Genomic DNA, 24,752 nt, shown 5'->3' with positions numbered 1-24,752 from the left:
TACAGGGAAATCTTCGTATGATTTCAGAATTTTAAAACATGGACCAGCATTTTCAGAGAAACAGTTCGACCTTCCAAAATCAGCACCTAGTTGCCCATGATAGTTGTGTCACAGATCTGGCTGAACATCAGGCACCAAATAATTCCAAATCCTTCTCCACATGCTGAATCTGTAAAAATTCTCAGAACTGCACAACTGTATTTGATACATTCTTATGCAAGCACCATGCTCGCACAGGCTCCTTCTTGTGAACATAAGCGTATTTAAAAAAGGAACTGCGGAAAGATGTGTTGTCGAATGATCAATTTTAATACCTAGATAATTTAGTACAATTGTAATAAGTTGCTTAACTAAATTCTTTCTCCCTAACATCTCATGATTTTCAGCTATTACTGGAATACTTTATTTAAGCTCTACTGTGAAGACAGAAGCAAAATATTTGGTCAGCCATTTCTTTGTCATCTACTATACACTTTTTAAAAAATACCTGTAGAAATTTATTATCTGTTTTACAACCTTACCTAGCTTCCTCTCATCCTCTAACTTCTTACCCTGATGGCCTTTTAGTTATACTCTGCCATTCTATACATTCCAACATGTCATCCGACCTGACACTCAACTTTGAACAGTTATATGCTTTTTAAGTTTCCTCCCTTGAAGATTTAGCTTTAAAGTAGGAATTTACTTATTGTGAGTATTCTGAAATGTCCCCTTAAATGTGTACCACTGAGCCTCTAGTGCTGCTTAGTTTCTTCAAGTTTCCTCTAGGGTTGCCTTAACTCTGGTTATTAATTAATCCTGTTACATCACACAATACTGAAGTCAAACATAACCTGCTTTCTGGTCGGTTTAAAAACTCCAAGAATTTCAAAACCGTTCTTTGGTCTCATTCAGAGTACTACTGCCAGTTTTCAGTCTATATGTAAAATAAAGTCAGCCGTGACTATTGGCATTTCTTTATCACAAGTAGCGAATATTTCTTTGTGTATACTTATCTCACGTTGAGGGGGGTGGGGACACAGATCATTTCCACTAATTATTTCTTTGCTCTAATATGCCTCATCTCCACCCAAACTGATTCTGAATCTTGATCTCCTGAATCAAGGCAATCTTTAACTATTGCACAAACGCCATCCTTGATTAGCAGTTCTACCCTTCCAGATATACTTGAATTTCTACTTTTCTTTCATATCACATGCTGCTCAACATTCAGGACCCGGTACTTGTCACCCAACAGCCATGTTTCACAATGTCTGTAGTTCAGCTTTCAGCTCATTAACTTTGATTCAAAGTTGTTTGAAATTCAAACACTTATTGCTGAAGATTAGATTGATAGAGGAGCTCCCACATGCCACAGCCTCGACATATCACCTGTCCTGTTATCCGAAATGAGTTTTAGTTATATTATTCACTTATTTTCGTTGCCTTTTAAATACTTAATTAACTTTACAACCAATTTGTATACAGTGTAAAAATTTAAGAATAGGAAAGAGTATAACCACTTACCAAAGACACATTGAACGACTAGCTCCTTTAACTAGGAAATCATGCAATAAGGTTTTGGAGTAGATTGTTGCTTGGGTTATGGATGTAGTGGTTGGTTGGCTGGCTGGCTAGCCGTTGTTACACATACGTTTCATTACCCTGCTGGGTGACATCACCAGTGCAGCCTCCAAGGAAGTGCTATTGAGTACACGAAGGGTACACAAAGACCAACTGGGTACAAAAAGACACGACCAATACTCACTCATCTTTATCCTCATGGGTAAGGAGAACCACCAATTCCATTGGGACAACACCAAGATCCTGGGACAAGCAAAGCAGAGACAGGCACAGGAATTCCTAGAAGGCTGGTACTCCATGAAGAAAGCCATCAACAAACACACAGAACTCGACGCCATATATGCTCCACCGCGAAGGAAAACCAGAAGTGAGGTATTCCAGCTCAACAGACTGCAGAGTTTAAAAAACAGGTGGGAAAACACAACGGCGCTTCGTTGGAGGCCGCACGGATGATGTTACCCAGCAGGGTAATGAAACATCTGCAGAAAAACAACGAACCAGCTTGTCGAGCCATCCAACCACAACGCACAATAATAAACTGCATAAAGGAGGGAATCAAATAGGAGTTGAATCTGTATGACTGGTGTTATTCTGAATCACATGTAGCCATCTAGCCAACTAAACTAACATACATATAAAGGTTATAATATGAGAGATCATAAAATTTGCTTTCTTATTGTTGAGTAGAACACACAAAAAAGGTCACTTGCCTCATAGTTCAAACTCAATGTTGCCTGAGGATCCCTAGCACTTCACTGCAATAATTCTGTGTGTAGCTTGGCCTTGTTGACAAGCATCAAAACAAAACTGGCACTGAATTTTACATCTGCACGTCCAGATATAACCCTGACAGTACCTTTGTGGTGTCAAGTTTGCTGTGGTGCAGTTCTAGTACTTGTAGTGCAGCCTGAAGATTTGCCTGTGGCTCTGCTATCTCCATCCGGATTGGTCCCACCCAATGAATGTCAGGTGGCGACAGGTACATACGTAGTAGAGAAAGATACACCTAAGGAAATAATTGAACTGTTTGTGTAATCATTCACCTTTCAAAATGCTATGATTATGATGTAGAATATAAAAACAAATCTTCTGACAACATTTAATTGACAATTTTAATACACTTCTGACTGACTTGACTAGCTATACGAGGCAAGTTAGTAAGTAAAGTACGTGAAACCTTGCAGTTTTCCATCAACAAATGCATCAGCACCATATACTACTCACTAAGTGCTGAATACGACTGCCCTGATCACTACTTAACAACTTGCCTGAATCCTCAGAGGAGCTCCGCATTCTTTGCCTCCACTTAACTCAAGAGTACAGCAGACAATAGTTAAGCTGTTTGTTCCTATCAATGGATAGATCTTATTTCAGCTCCCTCACTCCCTTGGGCAAGTTCTACAAGATTGACCCCTACAGTTTAAAACAGCAATTCTATTATTCATGTCCTAAATAAACTGCACAGGATGGATCAGTGCTGTGTACACTCACATCTTTGTCACCTTCCTTGTTCAAGTCATAATGTTTGTGACAGTATCTGAAATGGGAAAGAAGAAGTACTTATTGAAATCAACCTATGTAAATCACATCTATTTGAACTGTATTAATAAGGGTAAAAACAAGTGAGCTTTGCTCAAAAAGCAAGTTTTATGAAATAGGAAAAACTACATACAACTTGGTAAGATTAGTGAGAAATAATTCAATAAGTGATTTTCTAATATGTGCCTTGTTGGTATTGTCACAACTCACTGAGGTTGTGCACTGGAAACCAAACCCCACTGTTCCACAAGTTGTCACAAATGTGAAAACTTATATTAAACTATTGAATGGTCCAATCTTACAAAATTGTCTAGTTGAGGTTAAAAGAATTCACATGCCAGGTTTTTCATTGATAGGTAATAAACTAGTTATTGTAATCAAGCTTTTTTCTAAAATCAAAAAGCAAGAAAGAAATGTGAACTATTAATTTATAACTCCAACCTAAGCTCTACTCCCTTTTTTTTAAAAAAGCAATATTCCCACACAAATACAAACTAATAAAGAGGTGGCCCAAGACAAGTATTGTAGGTTGGAAAGACAAAGCGCCACAGTTCTAGTACCAGGGATAGCAGGAACTGCCAATGCTGGAGAATCTGAGATAATACGGCATAGAGCTGGATGAACAAAGCAGGCTAAGCAGCATCAGAGGAGAAGGAAAGCTGACGTTTCTGGTTGAGACCCTTCTTCAGAAGAGTCTTGAACTGAAACGTCAGCTTTCCTTCTCCTCTGATGCTGCTTGGCCTGTTGTGTTCATCCAGCTCTACACCATGTTATCACAGTTCTGGTACCAGTCTGGATTACAGCCATCGATGAGATGTTTTCTGTTAGTTTTCTCTTGCTTCCTTCCAATTCTTTGTGAACAAGAATTGGACACACCAATTTTCAGTCTGTCATTCACAGCTTAAAAAAGCACCCTTTCAATGCCTCTGAAGATGGATCATCCCCATTTTGCTTTCAGTAAAGACAGATGCAGACAGCAGTTGTGCAGAAAATGGTGAATGAAAGTAGCTGCAGGAGACTTTCTGTTATATCTCCACACAGGGGAGAGGGAGAGGAGAGAGTGCGAGAGAGCAAGAAAGATTTAGGCACTTTCTTTTTCACAGGCTGGATGTTTTCCTCAGCTGTCTAAACACTTGCCCAGGAACCACCATGTGACTGTTAATAAGCTGAGCCCTTGGGCCCACACCACTGCAACGGACTGTCATTGGGCTAGTGGGGGGATACAGATACACAGGCGCACAAACATGCATCCACACAAAGTCATTCTGTTGAGCATTCTTCCCCACCGCAGAACAGGCAACATATAGCTACAACTCACAGTGAGTTACAGTAACTCATTTTTAAAGCTGTGACATCTCCCAGAGTTTTCCTTGGCTCAAACAAGTACCTGTTCCTATTTTATTTTAGTCCAGTCCAAAACAAAAAAGTGATCTTTTACAGTACCTCATAATTAAGAGTTAAAGGAAAATCAGAAGTTCCAGGGACAGTACTTAGTTTGGAGCCCTGATTTGCCAAAAAAAAAAGGTTCCATGGGAATGCCTGCTGATGGTCGTATTAGGAACTGTCAGCATACAAACTTTGGCTGTTTGGCTCAGGAGTTAGCTAACTGTTTCACCTTGAATGACTTGGTGCATTCAAACTACCCTTAAAATCAGGAGTGTCTTCATACTCTTGCCACCCTGGTGCTGCTAAACATCTCCCTGCTCCCATCAACCTTGCCCCCATGTACCCAGACTCAAATCACCAACTTCATTCAGCTCCAGTTAACCCAGTTTACTCCCCCACTTCCTCTGGCATCTCTGACTCTTTTGTTCCATTGATGTCAGACCAGAGTAGATGTGCCTTTGGGGCTTTGTGATGATAGAGGTTGGTGAGGCACACTGACAAATCAGGTAATGAATAGGAGTGAGACTGTTTGGAGTGATTGCAAGTCAAAATCCAGAATGAACTAAAACTGATTTTTAAATCGCGTGGGAACATTAAACTGAAGGCAGAGTTCAAACAGCATTCCTGATTTTTTCTTCTTCACAGATGCTGCTAGACCTGCTGAGCTTTTACAGCAACTTTGTTTTTGTTTCTGATTTCAAGCATCTGCAGTTCTTCTGGTTTTTATTTAATAAGAAAGGGATGATCACCTCATTGGGACTGTACTAGGGACCCTCAACAGTCAGCGGGAAATTGAGAAGCAAATTTGTGAGGAGATCTGTAAGAATAATACGGTGGTTATGGTACGGGATTTTAACTTGCCAAACATAAGCTAGGACTGCCATAATGTTAACGGCTTGGATGGAAAGGAATTTGTTCAGGTTGTACAAGAAAATTTTCTGATTCTGTATATGGATGTACCTACTATGGAAGGAGCAAAATCTGACCTATTCTTGGGAAACAAGGCAGGGCAGGTGACTGAGATATCAGTGACCATAATTCTATTGGTTTTAAAATAGTGACGGAAAAGGATAGACTGGATCTAAAAATGTTAAACATCTAAAATGGATGAAGGCCAAATCTGATGGTATTAGCTAAAAACTTCCACAAGTTGATTGGGACGAATTATAGGCAAAAGGATGGATGGAAAATGGGAAGCCTTTGAGGAGGAGGTAATGACAATCCAGAGACACTATGTTCCTGTTAGGGTGAAGGGCAAGGCATATGTAGGGAATGCTGGATGACGACAGATGTTGAGGTTTTGGTCAGGAAAGAGAGAGAAGCATATAAAAAGTACAGACAGCAGGGATCAAGTGAATCCTGACAACAGTATGAAGGCACTAGAAGTATACTTAAGGAGGATATCAGGAGGGCAGAAAGGGGACAAAAGACAGCTTTGGCAAACAGGGTTAAGGTGATTCCAAAGGGAATCAACAAATACTTTAAGGTCAAAGAGTAACTAGGGAGAGAACAGGGCCTCTTAAAGATCAGCTATGTGTGCAACTGCAGGAGATGGAAGAGATACTAAATGAGTACTGTGCATCAGTGTTTACTGTGGAGAAGGATATGGAAGCTAGAGAACATGGGGAAATAAACAGTGACAACTTGAAAAATGTCCATGCTACAGAGGTGGTGGTGCTGCACGTCTTAAATTACCAAGAAGGTGGATAAATCCCTGGGACCTGATCAGGTGTACCCTAGAACTCTGTGGGAAGTGCTTGTTGGGCCACTGTATCTATATCATCAATAACCAGAAGTGAGGTGCTGGAAGACCGGAGGTTGGTTAATATGGTGCCACTATTTAAGAAAGGTGGTAAGGAAAAGTCAGGGAACTGCAGACTTCTAAGCCTGATGTTGATGGTGTGCATGTTGTTGGAAGGGATTCTGAGGGACTTGATTTTGGAAAGGCAAGGACTGATTAGGGATAGTCAACATGGCTTTGTGTGCAGGAACTCATGTCTCACTACTGTGACTATTTTTGAAGTAACAAAGAAGGCAGAGCAGTGGACGTGATCTATACGCACTCAATAAGGCATTTGTCAAGGTGCCGCACGGTGGACTGGTTAGCAAGGTTAGATCACATGTTATATAGGGAAAACTAGCCATTTGGATATAGAACTGATTCAGAGGTAGAAGACAGAGGGTGGTGGTGGAGGCCTGCTTATCAGACTGGAGCTCTGTGGTACACTGCTGGTCACAAGGATCAGTGCTGGGTCCACTGCAATGATTTGGATGTGAACATAGGTGTAGTTAGTAATTGAAACCAAAATTGGAGGTGTAGTTGACGGCCAAGTAGGTTACCTCAGAGTACAATGGGACTTTGATCAGATGGGCCGATAGGCTGAAGTGTGGTAGATGGAATTTAATTTAGATAAATGTGAGGTGCTTCGTTCTGAAAAGGCAAATCAGGGCAGGACTTATACACTTAATGGTAAGGATTTGGGGAAGTGTTGCTGAACGAAGAGACCTTGGAGCGCAGGATCTTGGTTCCTTAAAAACAGAATTGCAAATCAACAGGATAGTGAAAGCAGTGGTTGGTATACTTGCCTTTAGCAGTCAGTGCATTGGGTGTAGGAGTTGGGAGGTCATATTGCAGCTGTACAGGACATTAGTTAGACATTTTTGCAGTAACACGTTCAATTCTGGACTCCCTGCTATAGGAAGAATGTTGCGAAACTTGAAAGGGTTCAGAAAAGATTGACAAGGATATTACCAGGGTTGGAGGGCTTGACCTAAAAGGGGGAGGCTGAATAGGCTGGGGCTATTTTCCTTGCAGTGTCAGAGGCTGAGGGGTGACCTTAGAGGTTTACAAAATCACGAGAGGCATGGATAAGGTGAACAGCCAAGATCTTTTCCATGGAGCGAGGGATTCCAGAATTAGAGGGCACAGGTTTAAGGTGAGAGGGGAAAGATTTAAAAGGGACCTAAGGGACAACGTTTTCACACAGAGTGATGCGTGTCTGCAATGAGCTGCCACAGAAAGTGATGCAGGTTGATACAATTACAACATTTAAAAGGCATCTGGATGGGTATATGAACAGGAAGGTTTAGAGGGATAGAGGCCAAATGGGACTAGATTTATTTAGGATATCTAGGCAGCTTTGCCAAGTTGGACCAGAGGATCTGTTTCCATGCTGTACAACTTATGACTTAGTGACAACTCCCTGGCCTGAACTTCCTATGAACGTTAGGAGACAAATTAACTTGCAGAATTAGGTACAAATACCCACTGATAAAAATCAAGTATGTAAAACGTCATCAAACCCATCTCACCAGGTGGAAAATTATCTGCAAAGGAACAATGAACCATATTCACTGTGCAGTGCTGAATTGAAGCAAATGCATTGCAAGTTAAACATTTCCATCTTAAAAAAAAGTCAGAAGTTTGGAATGAAGATATAAAACCCAGTAAATTTAGTTGTATGTGGCAGAACCCCTAAAATGGAATGTGATAATACTTACTCTTCTGCCATTTTAATATTCTTCAGTATGTGAACATATATAAAAAGGGCTTGTTCATGTAGACCCATCCGACCCATCAGTAATGCTCGTTCCTCCAGTAACCCTGAAATACAACCAGAAACACAATTCATGCTCATCTCCTTTTTCTCATTGAGCATTTTCTCCACTCAAAGTAAAGACTAAGCTGCAGTGTGAGAAGTTGCCATGGCCGTGAAGCGTAGACAAGTCAAAACGCAATAACCTGGTTCCAACTTCAGATTTCAGAAAACAAAGACCCATTAAAGGAATGAGCCAGAACAGGGGTGACAAAGAGAACTTTGAGACATATTTGGAAGGAGTCCTTGTGGGTAATTTCAGAGGGAATTGAAGATGACACTGCAGAAGAGGAATAGACATGATTTGTTTAAATACAGAACAGAATAAGGAAGAGATCAACTCAGGGGGAAAAAAAGGGCCCTTCAGGGACCACAGAAATAATGTCAATGAACCCAGAATACACAGCACAATCTTCAATGCATACTTGGATTGTTGTTCGCAATGACAAAGGATTATGAAGATATAGACATCAGTATGGAAGAGTGAAAGAGCGCGCGCGCGCGAGCGCGAGAGAGAGAGCGCGCGCGCGCGAGCGCGAGAGAGAGAGCGCGCGCGCGCGAGCGCGAGAGAGAGAGCGCGCGAGCGCGAGCGAGACAGAGCGCGCGCGCGAGCGAGACAGAGCGCGCGCGCGAGAGAGACAGAGCGCGCGCGCGAGAGAGACAGAGCGCGCGCGCGAGAGAGACAGAGCGCGCGCGCGAGAGAGACAGAGCGCGCGCGCGAGAGAGACAGAGCGCGCGCGCGAGAGAGACAGAGCGCGCGCGCGAGAGAGACAGAGCGCGCGCGCGCGCGCGAGAGAGACAGAGCGCGCGCGCGAGCGACAGAGCGCGCGCGCGAGCGACAGAGCGCGCGCGCGAGCGACAGAGCGCGCGCGCGAGAGACAGAGGGCGCGCGAGAGAGACAGAGGGCGCGCGAGAGAGACAGAGGGCGCGCGAGAGAGACAGAGGGCGCGCGAGAGAGACAGAGGGCGCGCGAGAGAGACAGAGGGCGCGCGAGAGAGACAGAGGGCGCGCGAGAGAGACAGAGGGCGCGCGAGAGAGACAGAGGGCGCGCGAGAGAGACAGAGGGCGCGCGAGAGAGACAGAGGGCGCGCGAGAGAGACAGAGGGCGCGCGAGAGAGACAGAGGGCGCGCGAGAGAGACAGAGGGCGCGCGAGAGAGACAGAGGGCGCGCGAGAGAGACAGAGGGCGCGCGAGAGAGACAGAGGGCGCGCGAGAGAGACAGAGGGCGCGCGAGAGAGACAGAGGGCGCGCGAGAGAGACAGAGGGCGCGCGAGAGAGACAGAGGGCGCGCGAGCGAGAGCGAGCGAGCGCGAGCGAGAGCGAGGGCGCGCGAGCGCGAGCGAGAGCGAGGGCGCGCGAGCGCGAGCGAGAGCGAGGGCGCGCGAGCGAGAGCGAGAGAGAGGGCGCGCGAGCGAGAGCGAGAGAGAGGGCGCGCGAGCGAGAGCGAGAGAGAGGGCGCGCGAGCGAGAGCGAGAGAGAGGGCGCGCGAGCGAGAGCGAGAGAGAGGGCGCGCGAGCGAGAGCGAGAGAGAGGGCGCGCGAGCGAGAGCGAGAGAGAGGGCGCGCGAGCGAGAGCGAGAGAGAGGGCGCGCGAGCGAGAGCGAGAGAGAGGGCGCGCGAGCGAGAGCGAGAGAGAGGGCGCGCGAGCGAGAGCGAGAGAGAGGGCGCGCGAGCGAGAGCGAGAGAGAGGGCGCGCGAGCGAGAGCGAGAGAGGGCGCGCGAGAGAGAGAGAGAGGGCGCGCGAGCGAGAGAGGGAGGGAGCGCGCGCGAGCGAGAGAGGGAGGGAGCGCGCGCGAGCGAGAGAGGGAGGGAGCGCGCGCGAGCGAGAGAGGGAGGGAGCGCGCGCGAGCGAGAGAGGGAGGGAGCGCGCGCGAGCGAGAGAGGGAGGGAGCGCGCGCGAGCGAGAGAGGGAGGGAGCGCGCGCGAGCGAGAGAGGGAGGGAGCGCGCGCGAGCGAGAGAGGGAGGGAGCGCGCGCGAGCGAGAGAGGGAGGGAGCGCGCGCGAGCGAGAGAGGGAGGGAGCGCGCGCGAGCGAGAGAGGGAGGGAGCGCGCGCGAGCGAGAGAGGGAGGGAGCGCGCGCGAGCGAGAGAGGGAGGGAGCGCGCGCGAGCGAGAGAGGGAGGGAGCGCGCGCGAGCGAGAGAGGGAGGGAGCGCGCGCGAGCGAGAGAGGGAGGGAGCGCGCGCGAGCGAGAGAGGGAGGGAGCGCGCGCGAGCGAGAGAGGGAGGGAGCGCGCGCGAGCGAGAGAGGGAGGGAGCGCGCGCGAGCGAGAGAGGGAGGGAGCGCGCGCGAGCGAGAGAGGGAGGGAGCGCGCGCGAGCGAGAGAGGGAGGGAGCGCGCGCGAGCGAGAGAGGGAGGGAGCGCGCGCGAGCGAGAGAGGGAGGGAGCGCGCGCGAGCGAGAGAGGGAGGGAGCGCGCGCGAGCGAGAGAGGGAGGGAGCGCGCGCGAGCGAGAGACAGGGAGCGCGCGCGAGCGAGAGACAGGGAGCGCGCGCGAGCGAGAGACAGGGAGCGCGCGCGAGCGAGAGACAGGGAGCGCGCGCGAGCGAGAGACAGGGAGCGCGCGCGAGCGAGAGACAGGGAGCGCGCGCGAGCGAGAGACAGGGAGCGCGCGCGAGCGAGAGACAGGGAGCGCGCGCGAGCGAGAGACAGGGAGCGCGCGCGAGCGAGAGACAGGGAGCGCGCGCGAGCGAGAGACAGGGAGCGCGCGCGAGCGAGAGACAGGGCGCGCGCGCGAGCGAGAGACAGGGCGCGCGAGCGAGCGAGAGAGCGCGCGCGAGCGAGAGAGAGAGAGCCCGCGCGAGCGAGAGAGAGAGAGCGCGCGCGCGAGCGAGAGAGAGAGAGAGCGCGCGCGAGCGAGAGAGAGAGAGAGCGCGCGCGAGCGAGAGAGAGAGAGAGCGCGCGCGAGCGAGAGAGAGAGAGAGCGCGCGCGAGCGAGAGAGAGAGAGAGCGCGCGCGAGCGAGAGAGAGAGAGAGCGCGCGCGAGCGAGAGAGAGAGAGAGCGCGCGCGAGCGAGAGAGAGAGAGAGCGCGCGCGAGCGAGAGAGAGAGAGAGCGCGCGAGCGGGAGAGAGAGAGAGCGCGCGAGCGGGAGAGAGAGAGAGCGCGCGCGAGCGGGAGAGAGAGAGAGCGCGCGCGAGCGGGAGAGAGAGAGAGCGCGCGCGAGCGAGAGAGAGAGAGAGCGCGCGCGAGCGGGAGAGAGAGAGAGCGCGCGCGAGCGGGAGAGAGAGAGAGCGCGCGCGAGCGAGAGAGAGAGAGAGCGCGCGCGAGCGAGAGAGAGAGAGAGCGCGCGCGAGCGAGAGAGAGAGAGAGCGCGCGAGCGGGAGAGAGAGAGAGCGCGCGCGAGCGGGAGAGAGAGAGAGCGCGCGCGAGCGAGAGAGAGAGAGAGCGCGCGCGAGCGGGAGAGAGAGAGAGCGCGCGCGAGCGGGAGAGAGAGAGAGCGCGCGCGAGCGGGAGAGAGAAAGAGCGCGCGCGAGCGGGAGACAGAGCGCGCGCGAGCGGGAGAGACAGTGCGCACGAGCGAGAGAGAGACAGACAGCGCGAGCGAGAGAGAGACAGAGAGCGCGCGCGAGCGAGAGAGAGACAGAGAGCGCGCGCGAGCGAGAGAGAGACAGAGAGCGCGCGCGAGCGAGAGAGAGACAGAGAGCGCGCGCGAGCGAGAGAGAGACAGAGAGCGCGCGCGAGCGAGAGAGAGACAGAGAGCGCGCGCGAGCGAGAGAGAGGGAGCGCGCGCGAGCGAGAGAGAGGGAGCGCGCGCGAGCGAGAGAGAGGGAGCGCGCGCGAGCGAGAGAGAGGGAGCGCGCGCGAGCGAGAGAGAGGGAGCGCGCGCGAGCGAGAGAGAGAGGGAGCGCGCGCGAGCGAGAGAGAGAGGGAGCGCGCGCGAGCGAGAGAGAGAGGGAGCGCGCGCGAGCGAGAGCGAGAGAGAGCGCGCGCGAGTGAGAGAGAGAGAGAGAGAGGGCGCGCGACAGCGAGAGCGCGTGAAAGAGAGACAGAGAGAGCGCGAGAGCGAGAGAGCGCGCGAGAGCGAGAGCGAGAGAGAGAGGGCGCACGAGAGCGAGAGCGAGAGAGAGCGTGCGCGAGAGAGAGCGAGCGCGAGAGAGAGCGAGCGCGAGAGAGAGCGAGCGCGAGAGAGAGCGAGCGAGAGAGCGAGCGAGAGAGAGAGCGAGCGAGCGAGCGAGAGAGCGAGCGCGTGCGAGAGAGCGAGCGCGTGCGAGAGAGAGCGCGCGAGAGCGAGGGCGCGAGAGCGAGGGCGCGAGCGCGGGCGCGAGGGCGAGAGCGAGGGCGCGAGGGCGCGAGCGCGAGGGCGAGAGAGAGGGCGCGCGAGCGAGAGCGAGAGAGAGGGCGCGCGAGCGAGAGCGAGAGAGAGGGCGCGCGAGCGAGAGCGAGAGAGAGGGCGCGCGAGCGAGAGCGAGAGAGAGGGCGCGAGAGGGCGCGCGCGCGCGCGCTCTCTCTCTCTCTCTCGCGCGCTCTCTCTCTCTCTCTCTCGCGCGCGCTCTCTCTCTCCGCGCGCGCGCGCTCTCTCTCTCTCGCGCGCGCGCTCTCTCTCTCGCGCGCGCGCGCTCTCTCTCTCGCGCGCGCGCGCTCTCTCTCTCGCGCGCGCGCGCTCTCTCTCTCTCGCGCGCGCGCTCTCTCTCTCTCGCGCGCGCGCTCTCTCTCTCTCGCGCGCGCGCTCTCGCCCGCTCTCTCTCGCGCGCGCGCCCGCTCTCTCTCGCGCGCGCGCCCGCTCTCTCTCTCGCGCGCGCCCGCTCTCTCTCTCGCGCGCGCCCGCTCTCTCTCTCGCGCGCGCCCCGCTCTCTCTCTCGCGCGCGCCCGCTCTCTCTCTCGCGCGCGCCCGCTCTCTCTCTCTCTCGCGCGCCCGCTCTCTCTCTCGCGCGCGCCCGCTCTCTCTCTCTCTCGCGCGCGCCCGCTCTCTCTCTCGCGCGCGCGCTCTCTCTCTCTCTCGCGCGCGCCCGCTCTCTCTCTCGCGCGCGCGCTCTCTCTCTCTCTCGCGCGCGCGCTCTCTCTCTCTCTCTCGCGCGCTCTCTCTCTCGCTCTGTCTCCCGCGCGCGCACGCTCTCTCTCTCTCGCGCGGAGAGAGAGAGAGCGCGCGAGCGAGAGAGAGCGCGCGAGCGAGAGAGAGAGAGAGCGCGCAAGCGAGAGAGAGAGAGAGCGCGCAAGCGAGAGAGAGAGAGAGAGAGAGCGCGCGAGCGAGAGAGAGAGTGAGCATTTCTACTCTGAATTCCAACTATCCATACCTCCCAGAATTTTGTAAACCTATACTAGGTTGTCCTTCAGCCTCTGACATTCAAGTGGAAATAAACCAAGTTTTTCCAGTCTCTCCTCGTAGATTATACCCTCCAAACCAGGTAACAACCTGGTAAACCTTTCCTGTGAGATAGTAAGAGCTGCCGATGCTGGAGTCTGTGATAAAAGAGTGTGGAGCTGGAGGAACACAGCAAGCCAGGCAGCATCAGAGGAAGAGGAAAGCTGACGTTTTGGGTTGGGGCCCTTCTTCAGAAATGGGGGAGGGGAAGGGGGCTCTAAAATAAACAGAGTGGGGAAGTTGGGCTGGGGAAGGTAGGTAGGATGATGACAGGTGAGCGCTGGTAGGTCGTGGGGGAATTGGTCAGTGAGGTGGGAGAAGTGGGTCGGTGGGAGAGAAGACAGACAGGTCAAGGAGGCGGGGATGAGAGGGAGGGTTGGTTTTGGGATGAAGCCGGGGGTGGGGAGATATTGAAGCTCGTCAAGTCCACATTGAGGCCATTGGGTTGTAGGCTTCCTACCTGCACTCACTTCCCACCTCATTCCAAGACCACCTCTCCCTCTCATCCCTGCCTCTTTGATCTGTCCATCTTCTCTCCCACCTATCCGCTCCTCCCACCTTACTGACCAAACCATTCCTGTACCCTTTCCACTTTATTCTGACGTGTGGCAATCAAAACTGTATGCAACATACATAACTTGTCAATTTTGACACCTCTATGCCCTGACCAATGAGAGCAAGCATGCGTTCCTAACCATCTTAAGCCATGGCATCTTCAGGGGCTACTGAATCTGTGTGCTTAAATCCCTTTGCATATAAACGCTTCAAAAAGGTTCTGCCATTTACTACATACTTCCTTTCCTGCATTCGACCTTCCAAGATGCATTACTTTGTATTTGGCTGAATGAAATTCTAACATAGAATCCCTACCGTGTGGAAACAGGACCTTTGGCCCAATAAGACCACACCGACACTCAGAGCATCCCACCCAGACCCATCCCCCTAATCTACACATCCTTGAACACTACAGGCAATTTAGCATAGCCAATCCACCTAGCCTGCACATCTTTGGATAGCGGGAGGAAACCAACGCACATACAGGGAAAATGTGCAAACTCCACACAGACAGCTGCCCCAGGGTGGAATTGAACCTCGGTCCCTAGCACTGAGGCAGCAGTACTAACCACTGACCCACTGTAATTCTATCTGCCACTTCTCCATCCAAGTCATTAGCCTATCTCTATCCTGCTGTATCCTCGAGTAATTCTCCTCACAATTGAACAGCTCTTCCAATCTTCATGTCATCTGCAAACTTACTGATCAGACCACCCACATTCTCTTCCAAATTATTTATACACATTACAAATAACAGGGGTTCCAGCACTACTCAGAAAAACACCCTTCCACCACTACAATATATCTTGTACAACTAAGCCAGTTCTATCCATTTTAAATAAAAAAACAAAAGAATTATGGATGCTGGAAGTCAGAAATAAAAACAGAAATTAATGGAAAAACTAGCAGATCTGGCAGCATCTGTGGAGGGAAATCAGAGTTCAAGTTTTGGATCTGGGGATCCTGTTCTGAAAGGTCAGTCTTCCCGAAATGTTAACTCTGATTTCTCTTTACAGATGTGCCAGACCTGTTCGGTTTTCCCAGAAATTTCTGTTTTTGTTTCTGTATCCATATTATCAGTTCACTACAGCTCCCATGTAACTGTACCTTCTGTATTAGCCTGCCACAAGGAACCTCATCAAAAGGCCTTCCTAAAATCCATGTAGACAACATCCATCGTTCTGCCCTCAATCATCATCATTATTTTCTCAAAAGACTCAATCAACTTCATACGACACAGCCTTCCATGCTCAAAGCCATGTGGCCTGCTGCTAATAAGCCCATATTTTCTCTCCTGTGACTAAACAGGATGCAAAGATTTCGTACAAGGCTCAAGCAATTTCCTCCCTTGCCTGCCTCAGTATTCTGGGATAGATGCCATCAGGTGCTGGGAACCTGCCCATCTTAATGCTTTTCCAAATGTGAAAGACCACCTCATTTTTCACCATGACATTTACAAGATTATCAACATACGCTTTTCTAGACCATCCACCATGTCCTTCTCCTTTGTGACTATCCATGTAAAATGTTTGTTAAGGACCTCATCCATATCCTCCAATTCCATACATAAAATGTCCTCCTTTGTCCTTGAGTAGTTTTATCCTTTCCCTAGCTACCCTCTTCATCCATGTATATGTATAAATAGGTTTGGAATTTTCCTTAATCTCATTTTCCAAGGACATTTCAAGGCCACTTTTAGCCTTTCTCGCTCCTTGTTTAACTTCTTTTCCATTTTCTTTATATTCCTCAATGACTCCGTTTGCCTTCAGTATCCTAAACCTGTGTTTCATTTTATTTTGCGACTAAGTTCACAGTTTCTCATCATCCAAAGGTCCCAAATCTTGCCATATTTATCACTCACTATTCACAGGAACATGCTGGTCCTGAACTCTAATCAACTAGCCTTCACAAGATTCCCTCAGATGTGGATTTACCCTCAAACAGCCGACCCCAATTTACATTCTCCAGTTCTTGTCTAAGGCTGTCAGAGTTAGCCGTACCCCAATTCTGTACTTTCACCCAAAGACTATTCTTATCCATAAGTAACTTAAAACTTACAAAATTATGGTCACTGCTCCCGAAATGCTCCCCCCACTGAAATTTTGATCACCTGGCTGGGATCATTCCTCAATACCAGGCGTAATATGGCCCCTTTCCCACTTGGACTATTTACCTAATGCTTCAAGAAACCCTTCGATACACCTAACAAATATGCCCCTGTCCATGCGTCTGGCACTAAAGGAAGCCCAGTCAATATACGGGAAGTTCAAATCTCCACCGCAACAACCTGTTTTTGTTTAAACCCTACATTTTTCCATAACTTATCCACAAATCTGTTCTTCTACCTCCTGATGACAGTTGGGAGATGTGTTGTACAAGCCCAGAGTGACTGTATCCTTCCAATTCCTGAGCTCGACCCAGATGGCCTGCAACGTGTCCTTCCTCAGTACTTGGTGATATTCTCCTTAATCAATAACGCAATTCCCCTACCTCTTTTACATCTCTCTTTATGTCACCTGAAACGTTTAAATCTTGCAACTTTAAGCTGCTAGTCTTGACCCTATTACAACCAAATCTCGGTAACAAGTACAATACAGTATCATACTTACATGCACTAATCTAAGCTCTAAGTTCATCTGCCTTACCTGTCACACCCCTTGCATTAACACAAATGCACTTCAGACTACCAGTCATCTTGTTCAGTAGCCTTTTCCGGTCTGCTCTTCCTCTTTGCCTTACTGACTTTAGTTTATAAACTTCTCCTTCGTCATTTCACTTGTGATCCACTGCTCCGGTTCTTTTCCCCCTTGCCACACTTGTTTAAAACCTTCCAAGGGACACTAGCAAATCTCCCTGTCAGGAGATTGGTCCCTTCAGTTTAGGTGCAACTTCTTGTATAGGTTCCACCTGCCCTGGAAGGCATCCCAAGATCCACATCGGAAGCCCTCCTTCTTGCACCAACCTTTTAGTCACATATTTAACTGTACCATCTTCCTATTCCTAGCCTCACACGTGGCATAGGGAGTAACCCCAAAAATACAATCCTAGAGGTCCTGCTTATTTTAAAAAAAAACTTACTACCTAACTCCCTCAAATCCCTCTGTAGGGTGGACTGCATAGGCATTCTTCCTGCCAACGTTGCTAGTACCAATGTGTACTACAACATCTGGCTGCTCGCCCTCCCTTTTAAGATCGTCTTGTGCCCATTCAGAGACATCCTTGACCATGGCACCAGGGAGGCAACACACCATCCTTGAGTACATTTTGTGTATCACAAATATGCCTAGTCTCTTTTATTAGCAGAAACATGTTCGCCATGTCAACTCTAACCAGGCCTTTCAATATTTTAAAAGTTTCAATGAGATACCCCTCATCCTTCTAAATGCTATTGAAAACAGACTCAGGGACCTCAACAACTCCTCATATGACAGCGTCCTCATCCCCAGATCAGTCTTGTAAATCTTCTCTGGAATTCCACCAGTACCAGCACATCCTTCGTTAGATACAGGTTCCAAATTTGCTCGTTAAATTAAAATACACCCTGACCTGAGCCTTACACAGCCTCAGCAGTATGTCTCTGCTAGTGTATTCTAGACCTCTTGAAATGAATCTCAACATTACATCTGCCCTCCTAACTGTCAACTGAACTTACACGTTAACCTTAAAAGAATCCTGGACTGGGATTCCCAAGTCCCTTTATACTTCAGATTTCTGAGGCCTTTCATCATTTAGAAAATAGCCTCCACCTCCGCTCTTTCTACATTGGTGCATAACCTCACGCTTTGTCATATTGTATTCTACCTGCCACTTCTTTACACGCTTCTCCTAACCTGTCCAAGTCCTTCTGCAGGCTCCCTGCTTCCCAAACACTTCCACCCTCGACCTGTCTTTGTGTCATCTGCAAAAATGCTCTCAAGTTCCTTCTTCCAGATCATTCATTTATAGTGTGAATTATTGTGGTTGCAGGACTGACCCGGGCAGAACTCCACCAGTCACCAGCTGCCATCTTGTAAAAGGCCCCTTTTATCCTCATTGTACCTCCTCCCAATTAGCCAATCCTCTTTCCACATTAGTACCTTCTCCCTTCAGAATGCAAATGGAACACTGGCCCTTATTTCCCAGGGTTGGTGTACAAAAGAAGGAGATTTTGCTTAAACTTTGCAAGCTGCTAGTCAGGCCACAAGTGGAATGCTGTGGACAATTTTAGGTCCATTATCTAAGCAGAGATATACTTGCATTGGAGAATAGTCCACAGTAGATTCACTAGGCTGAAACTGGGCATGAAGAGACTTATGAGCAGACAGGGCCAGTACTCATTGGAACTTAAAAGATCAAATAGCCTCCAGAGTTTACTGAAACATACAACATTCTTGGGAGACTTGACAGGATAGATGTTGACAGATTGTTTTCCCTTGATAGGAGTGGACCAGAGAGCATAATTTCAGAATGGATGAGGACAAATTTATTCTGAGTAGCAAATCTGTGGAATTCTTTAACGCAGAGAACTACTGAGGCTGGGTCATTAATTATATTCAAGGCTCAGATATATAAATTCTTAATCAGTCATGGAATCAAAGATTATAAGGAAGAGGGAAAGAGGAGTTGAAGATTGATAGATCAGCCATGATCTCACTGCATGGTGGAGCAAACTTAACGTGTTGAATGGCGTACAGATGCTTTTATAGCTGTTGGGCAGGTGTACAATCAAAAAGTTTGCAGATGAAATAAAAATTGGCATGGTTGTAAATACTGAGGAATGATAGCTGTAAGCTGCAGGACTATTAAAGTGCTGATGTGGTGGACAGAGAAGTGGCAAAAGAAATTCAACCTAGAAGTGAGAAGCAATGTACTTGGCGAGGGTTAATAAGGTAAAGGATCACACTATGAATTACAGGACCCTCAACAGTGCAGATCAGAGCGACCTTGGGGTTCATGTGTACATATCCCTGAAGGTAGTTGGACAGATGTACAAGGTGGTTAAGATGACCTATGGGACACTTGCCTTTAGTAGCTGAGGCCCAGAACATAGAGGAGGGAGGTTGCGCTAGAACTGTACAAAACTCTGGTTAAACCACAACTAGAGTACATCATGTAGTTCTGCTTACCACATTGTAGGAAGGATGCAACTACACTCAAAGGATGCAGAGGAAATTAACCAGGATGTTGCCTGGGGTGGAATGTTTGAGGAAAGATTGGATAGGTTGGGGTTTGTTTCTCTTGGAGCAGCGAAGGTTGAAAGAGGACCTGACAAAGATGTCAAAAAGTATGAGGACCAAAGATAGCATAGATAGAAAGGCACAAGTTAATAGCCTGGGCCATATGTCTAAGATAAGACACAGAAGCTAAGTGGAGAGTTGATATTCACTTGTATTGCCATAAAATCCAGGACTATGGCCAGGGCTGGAAAATGGGACTAGTATAGTTAGATCTTTGTTGACTGGTGAAGATACAATGGATGGAATGGCCTCCTCTGTACTGTAATGCTTATGGGTTAATACAATAATCTGAAATAAAAGAAAATTCAGAGGTCCAAAAAAGTCACGATTCAGGCAGTATGCTAACGTTTAGCATATATGCTCCTCAAACTCTTATACATCTCTATGAGGTCCTCTCTCTAGCTTCGCAGCTCTTAGAAAACCAAATATCAGCCAATCCAATCTTTCCTCATGGCTCAAAAACAATGTCAAAATGTAAGACATCTACAACTATTCTTGATCAATCTGTTCACACATGTCAAAACATACCTCCATGATAGATGGAACTTGATGTAACAGTAACTTTAACAAAATCGCACAGTAGTAGAGAACAACTATCTCAGATACACATCATATGTGTCTAACAAAAGCAATGAAATGTTCAAACAAGTTATATTTATTAACATTTTGTCGGGACGTTTGGCGACTCACCATCAAACGGAAAGTCACTGATGAGCTTGCTGGGTTGATAATGCGTGGAAATTTCTAAGAAACACAACAGCTTGTTCCTGTACTCTCCCAACTCCCCTTCTTCACTTCCAGCAGGAACAGGGATCTCATCTGGAACAATAAACCATGGTGATTACAATCCAATTTTTAAACAACATGCAAAGCACAAGAGGTTTCAAAACAAGAGGAACTCGAAGTTCCTGAAAATTTTTGTGATGTTTTATGAAGGTCAAACAAGCAGAATAATCTCTACTAAACTGGCTTCTCAGAAATGACGATATGAGTTGGACAAAATATATGCAAACACAGATCTAGACACTGTATTCAAGATATAGTTTGATTAGAGTATTAGTATTCTAACATTTTCACCTTACAACTCAGAATTTCTTTGGATTTGCTCACTGCTGCTTGACACCAGTTGGAAATATTCAGATCAAGTGCATAAGACTCCTAGCTTGGATAGCTGCAGATGGATTGTTTCCCTTGGGAGTATCTAGAATCTAGGGCAAGAGGGCATATTCCTAGAATAAGAGGTCACACATTTAAGACAGAGGTGTGGATTTCTTCTCTGAGGGTAGTGGATCTGTAGACTTCTTTCAGACTATAAAGTTTGGATAGTTAAGTACATTCAAGGCCAGGACAGGAATTTTTTTTAAACACAGTAAAAGAATCAAAAAAGGTCTATAAGGAAATGCAGGGAAGTGGGGTTCAGGATCATCATATCACAATCTCATTCAGTGACAGAGTTAACTCCAAGAGACTGAATGGTCTAGAGTTGTTCAGTCATTCAGTACGGAAACAGGTCATTTGGTCCAACTCAACAGCACCAACAGATTTCCCAAAATGAACTAGTCCAACCTGCCTGTGTTTGGCCCATATCCCTCTAAACCTTTCCTTTCCATGCACCTGTCCAAATGTCTTTTAAATATTGTAATTGTACAAGCCTCTATTACTTCCTCAGGCAGCTCGCTCCATATATGTGTCACCTTTGTGAAACAGTTGTTCTTCAGGTCTCTTTCATATCTTTCCCATCTCACTTTAAATCCATGCCCTCTAGTTTTAGACTCTCCTACCAGGGCGGAAAAGAACTTGGTTATTCACCTTATCTATGCCCCTCACGATTCCATAAACCTCTACAAGGTCAACCCTCAATTTCCTGTTCTCCAGAGAATAAAGTACCAGCTGATCCAGCTTCTCCTTATAACTCAAATCCTCCAGACCCCAGTTACACCCTCGTAAATCTTTTATGTAAACTTGAGGTCCTATGGTCTATGGTCATATGACAGTAAACAAGTAGACTATTCAGTCTGTCAAGTCCATACTGGGTATCTGTTGACCAATCGAATCAGTCTCATTTGCACATACTATTGCAGCAGCCTTGCAAGTCTAGTTCCCTCACGTGTCCATCTAATTTCCTTTCAAAATCATTTATTATTTCCACTTCCATCAACATCATAAAACGTGTCTATTGCACTCCTTTCCAAAAATTTTAAACCTATTTGCCTCAGTCCTTGTACCAACTGCCAATGAGAGCATCTTTGCTTTGTTTAGCCTATTTGCACACGTCAAAATATTCCAACATTCAATCAATCTCTCCTCAATCTTCCTTGATCCTCTAAGGAGAACACCTGATTTTCCAAGATAGCTCTGTAGCTAAAATTCCTCATCCTGGTAATTTTTACCTGCAACCTCTCACCATCACTCATTCTTCTAGAAATGACAAGAACTGGATGCTGTATCCTAGCTGGGATCTAACCAGAGCTTTATATACATACAGCACAATTTTCTGCTTTTATGCTCAACAGTTATAAAGGCCAAAATGCCATTTGATTTGTTAACCCTTAATATGCTCAGGAACCTTTAAAGATCTATGTGGAGTTCTAGGCCCTGTGCACTCTTTAAACATATACTGTTAAATTTAGAAACTGAAAGAACTGTGAATGCTGTAAATCAGGAACAAGAACAAAACTGCTGGAAAAGTTCAGCAGGGCTGGCATCTGTGAGGGAGAAAACTAAGTTAACATTTCGGGTCCGGTGACCCTTTCCCAGAACTGGAAACATTAGCTTTGGTTTTCTCCTTCACAGACACTGCCAGACCTGATGAGCTTTACCAGCAACTTTTGTTACTGTTAAATTTATATTGCCTTTCCCCATCTATCTTTTCTGTCAAAATGTATCACCTCACATTTCACTGCATTAAGTACACTTGTCTGCATATTCTGCAAATCTCCTGTCCTGGAATGCAGTTGATTGGTATCATCGTTGCTGCCAAGCCTCCAAGCTGGGTATAATTGGCAAATTTTGGAACTTTTCTCTTGTGTTCCAATATCTAAGTTCATATATACACAAATATATAAGCAGTGATTACAGCACTGAACTTTGGCGCACCGTGCATTGCCATACTGCAGTCTGAAAGACAATCATACACCGTGATTTTGTTTTGTTCTTAACGTTTTGTTTAAAAGTTAAATTAATTTTCCTATTCCATGAGAGTCAAAGTTGTGCAACTGTTCTACTCAACCATATCATTCGTTGAGGGCAAGTTCAAAAACTTTAGAGTGTACACTCCATTAAAAATAAAGTTAATAATAGAAGAAAAAGACTGGATGGAAGAAAGAGTAGTAGTCATGAGAAAAAACAAAGCTTTACTAAATTTTGGCTGAATGGTACAAGATTCAATCACCGTCTTAGTGTAATGATATTTCGCTACACACCAAGTGTTATTAAAAATAACCTGGAGGGATTTTTATGGGAAAGAAAAACATGTTAAGTCCTGTTGCTGCTGCAGAAAAATGGAGGGATGGACTATATAATCCTGCTTTCTCTAGCAGGCATGGAATTTGACAGCAAGGGCCATTAATGCTACAGCACTATCAAGCCAGGTCAGCAAATTGCTTCAAGCCAATGCTTTCAAGGAGAGGGGAGTAAAACAAAATAGCAGAAAAGACTGGCCAATTAAACCAAAAATTAAACCAGAAACCAAAACATGCATTCAGAAAAAAAATGCACTTGCATACAAAGCAGGTTCTCTGCAGTTGTGCGCCTTACCCTCAGGCAGAGAATTGAGGTATTCCTTCATGAGGACTTGCACCTTCTCACGATATAGCTGGATCAGGCAGTTGTGGAAGACTGGCCCGGTTTCATCCCAGATATAGATAATATGCTCCTGGAAAGACGAGGATAAAGTACAGCTATTTCCATGATATTAGTGAAGACCACTTGTGACAGGTTGTAGACTAGCTCGCTGAGCCAGTGTGTTCGATTGCAGACATTTCGTTACCCCTGCTAGGTAACATCATCAGTGTGCCTCCAGTGAAGTGATGGTGTTCTGTCCCGCTTGCAATCCATATGCTTCGGTTTGTTGGGGTGGTTGGTATCACTTCGAGTGCTGTTTTTCAATGGTTTGTATAGCAGGCCCAATTCAATGTGTTTGTTGACGGAGTTCTGGTTAGAATGCCAGGCCTCCAGGAATTCCCTGGCATTCCAGTCAGAACTCCGTCAACAAACACAGTGAACTGGGCCTGACATACAAACCACTGAAATCGGAACTGGAAGCAATACCAACTACCCCAACAAATCAAAATAGCAAGCAGAACAGAACACCAAAGCTTCACCGGAGGCGCACTGAATGCTACTTAGGTGGCGAAATATCAGCCAAACACACATCATGTACAGCCTGAGCTACAAGTCCTCTCAAAAAACTTTAAACCACTCATGACAGTTACGGTATTAATAAAAAAAACACGACTGGGTAAAGATGCAACTTTGAGCTGCCTCAGATCCACGTCTCTTGATTAAGAAATATCCTATCATTTTACTTGAAGAACAGAGTGCCGCTGGTGGCAGTGGAATCAAACTTCCATCATACTCAGAAGAGCTGAGAAGAATAGTGGAGTTCTCTCTTAAAACAGCAGTAGCACCACTAAGATCATTTCCAGGGTTAAATCTTTGGTAGAGAATGAGGACATTAAACAAGATGGATGTTTCAACAAAGGTTGGAAGAAGGCGAGAGACTTAAAGGAGGAGAAGCTCCAGGATTAGGAAGACAACTACAATACCATTGCTTGTGTTAAGGGCCACATCTCCACTTCAGTGATGTGGAGAAAGGTATAGTAAGGAGCGGAAGTTTCATTAAGAATCACAGAATCCCTACAGTGTGGAAGGAGGCCACTTTGGCCCATCAAATCCATGCTTACCCTCCAAAGACCATCCCATCTGGACTCGACCCCTTTCCTGTCCCTGTAACGTTGCATTTACAATGGCTATCCACCTAGCCTACATATCTTTGGACAAAAAGGTTAATTTTTCTGCAATCATTCACAGTGCACTTATGAATGACAAGTGCCTGGTGGCAGAGTCCACAGGACTGAACACTGGACAAGGATGGAGATCACAGCGATTAATAAACAGTGGCATATAAATCAGCATGAGATTAGAACAGGACTGATTGCATCTATGTGCAACAAATCCAACGGTGAGTGCCAGGAAAGGCCTTCAGAGGATGCTTGAAAGAAAAAAGGCATGAAAGGAAGATACAGGCTTATTTAAAAAAGGAATCAAGTATGGAAGGCAAGAGTAAAACAGGAAGATCAAGGTGGTGTAAGGGATTTGGAGGGCAAAGAGGAAAAAAACAAAAAGTATTACAAAAGGAGAGGGATGCCCAATGTGGATAAAAAAAAGGGGGAGAAAAAAAGATTAAAAGCAGAAAAAGTATTGATGGAACAAAAACAGAAATTTAAGACCTAGGGGTTCAGGTACATAATTCTTTGAACTCTGCATCACAGGTAAACAAGGTGGTTAAGAAGGCGCTTAACAAGCATGCTTTCATTGCTCAGGCCAAACAGTACAGGAGTTGGAACATGGTGTTGAAATTGTACAAGATGTTGGTGAGGC

The 24,752-nt window shown here is 47.4% G+C and overlaps 1 protein-coding gene across 2 annotated transcripts in view; it reads right to left on the bottom strand.

Annotated features, from left to right (window-relative positions):
• Nucleotides 1–24,752, bottom strand: part of vps39 (VPS39 subunit of HOPS complex) — a 104,327-nt gene that overhangs the window by 9,827 nt on the left and 69,748 nt on the right. For both annotated transcript variants that reach the window (XM_048538316.2, XM_048538317.2), the window contains exons 18-22: nt 22,908–23,025; nt 19,842–19,970; nt 7,990–8,092; nt 3,055–3,100; nt 2,420–2,569 (exon numbers count right to left, since the gene is read on the bottom strand). In XM_048538316.2, the coding sequence (XP_048394273.1) occupies nt 2,420–2,569; nt 3,055–3,100; nt 7,990–8,092; nt 19,842–19,970; nt 22,908–23,025 (546 nt within the window). The remainder of the gene's footprint in view (nt 1–2,419; nt 2,570–3,054; nt 3,101–7,989; nt 8,093–19,841; nt 19,971–22,907; nt 23,026–24,752) is intronic.

Source organism: Stegostoma tigrinum, chromosome 10, assembly GCF_030684315.1.
Source record: "Stegostoma tigrinum isolate sSteTig4 chromosome 10, sSteTig4.hap1, whole genome shotgun sequence".
Taxonomy (NCBI): domain Eukaryota; kingdom Metazoa; phylum Chordata; class Chondrichthyes; order Orectolobiformes; family Stegostomatidae; genus Stegostoma; species Stegostoma tigrinum.
Note: the sequence above shows the minus strand (reverse complement) of the source record. Positions and strands in the feature narration are given on the sequence as shown.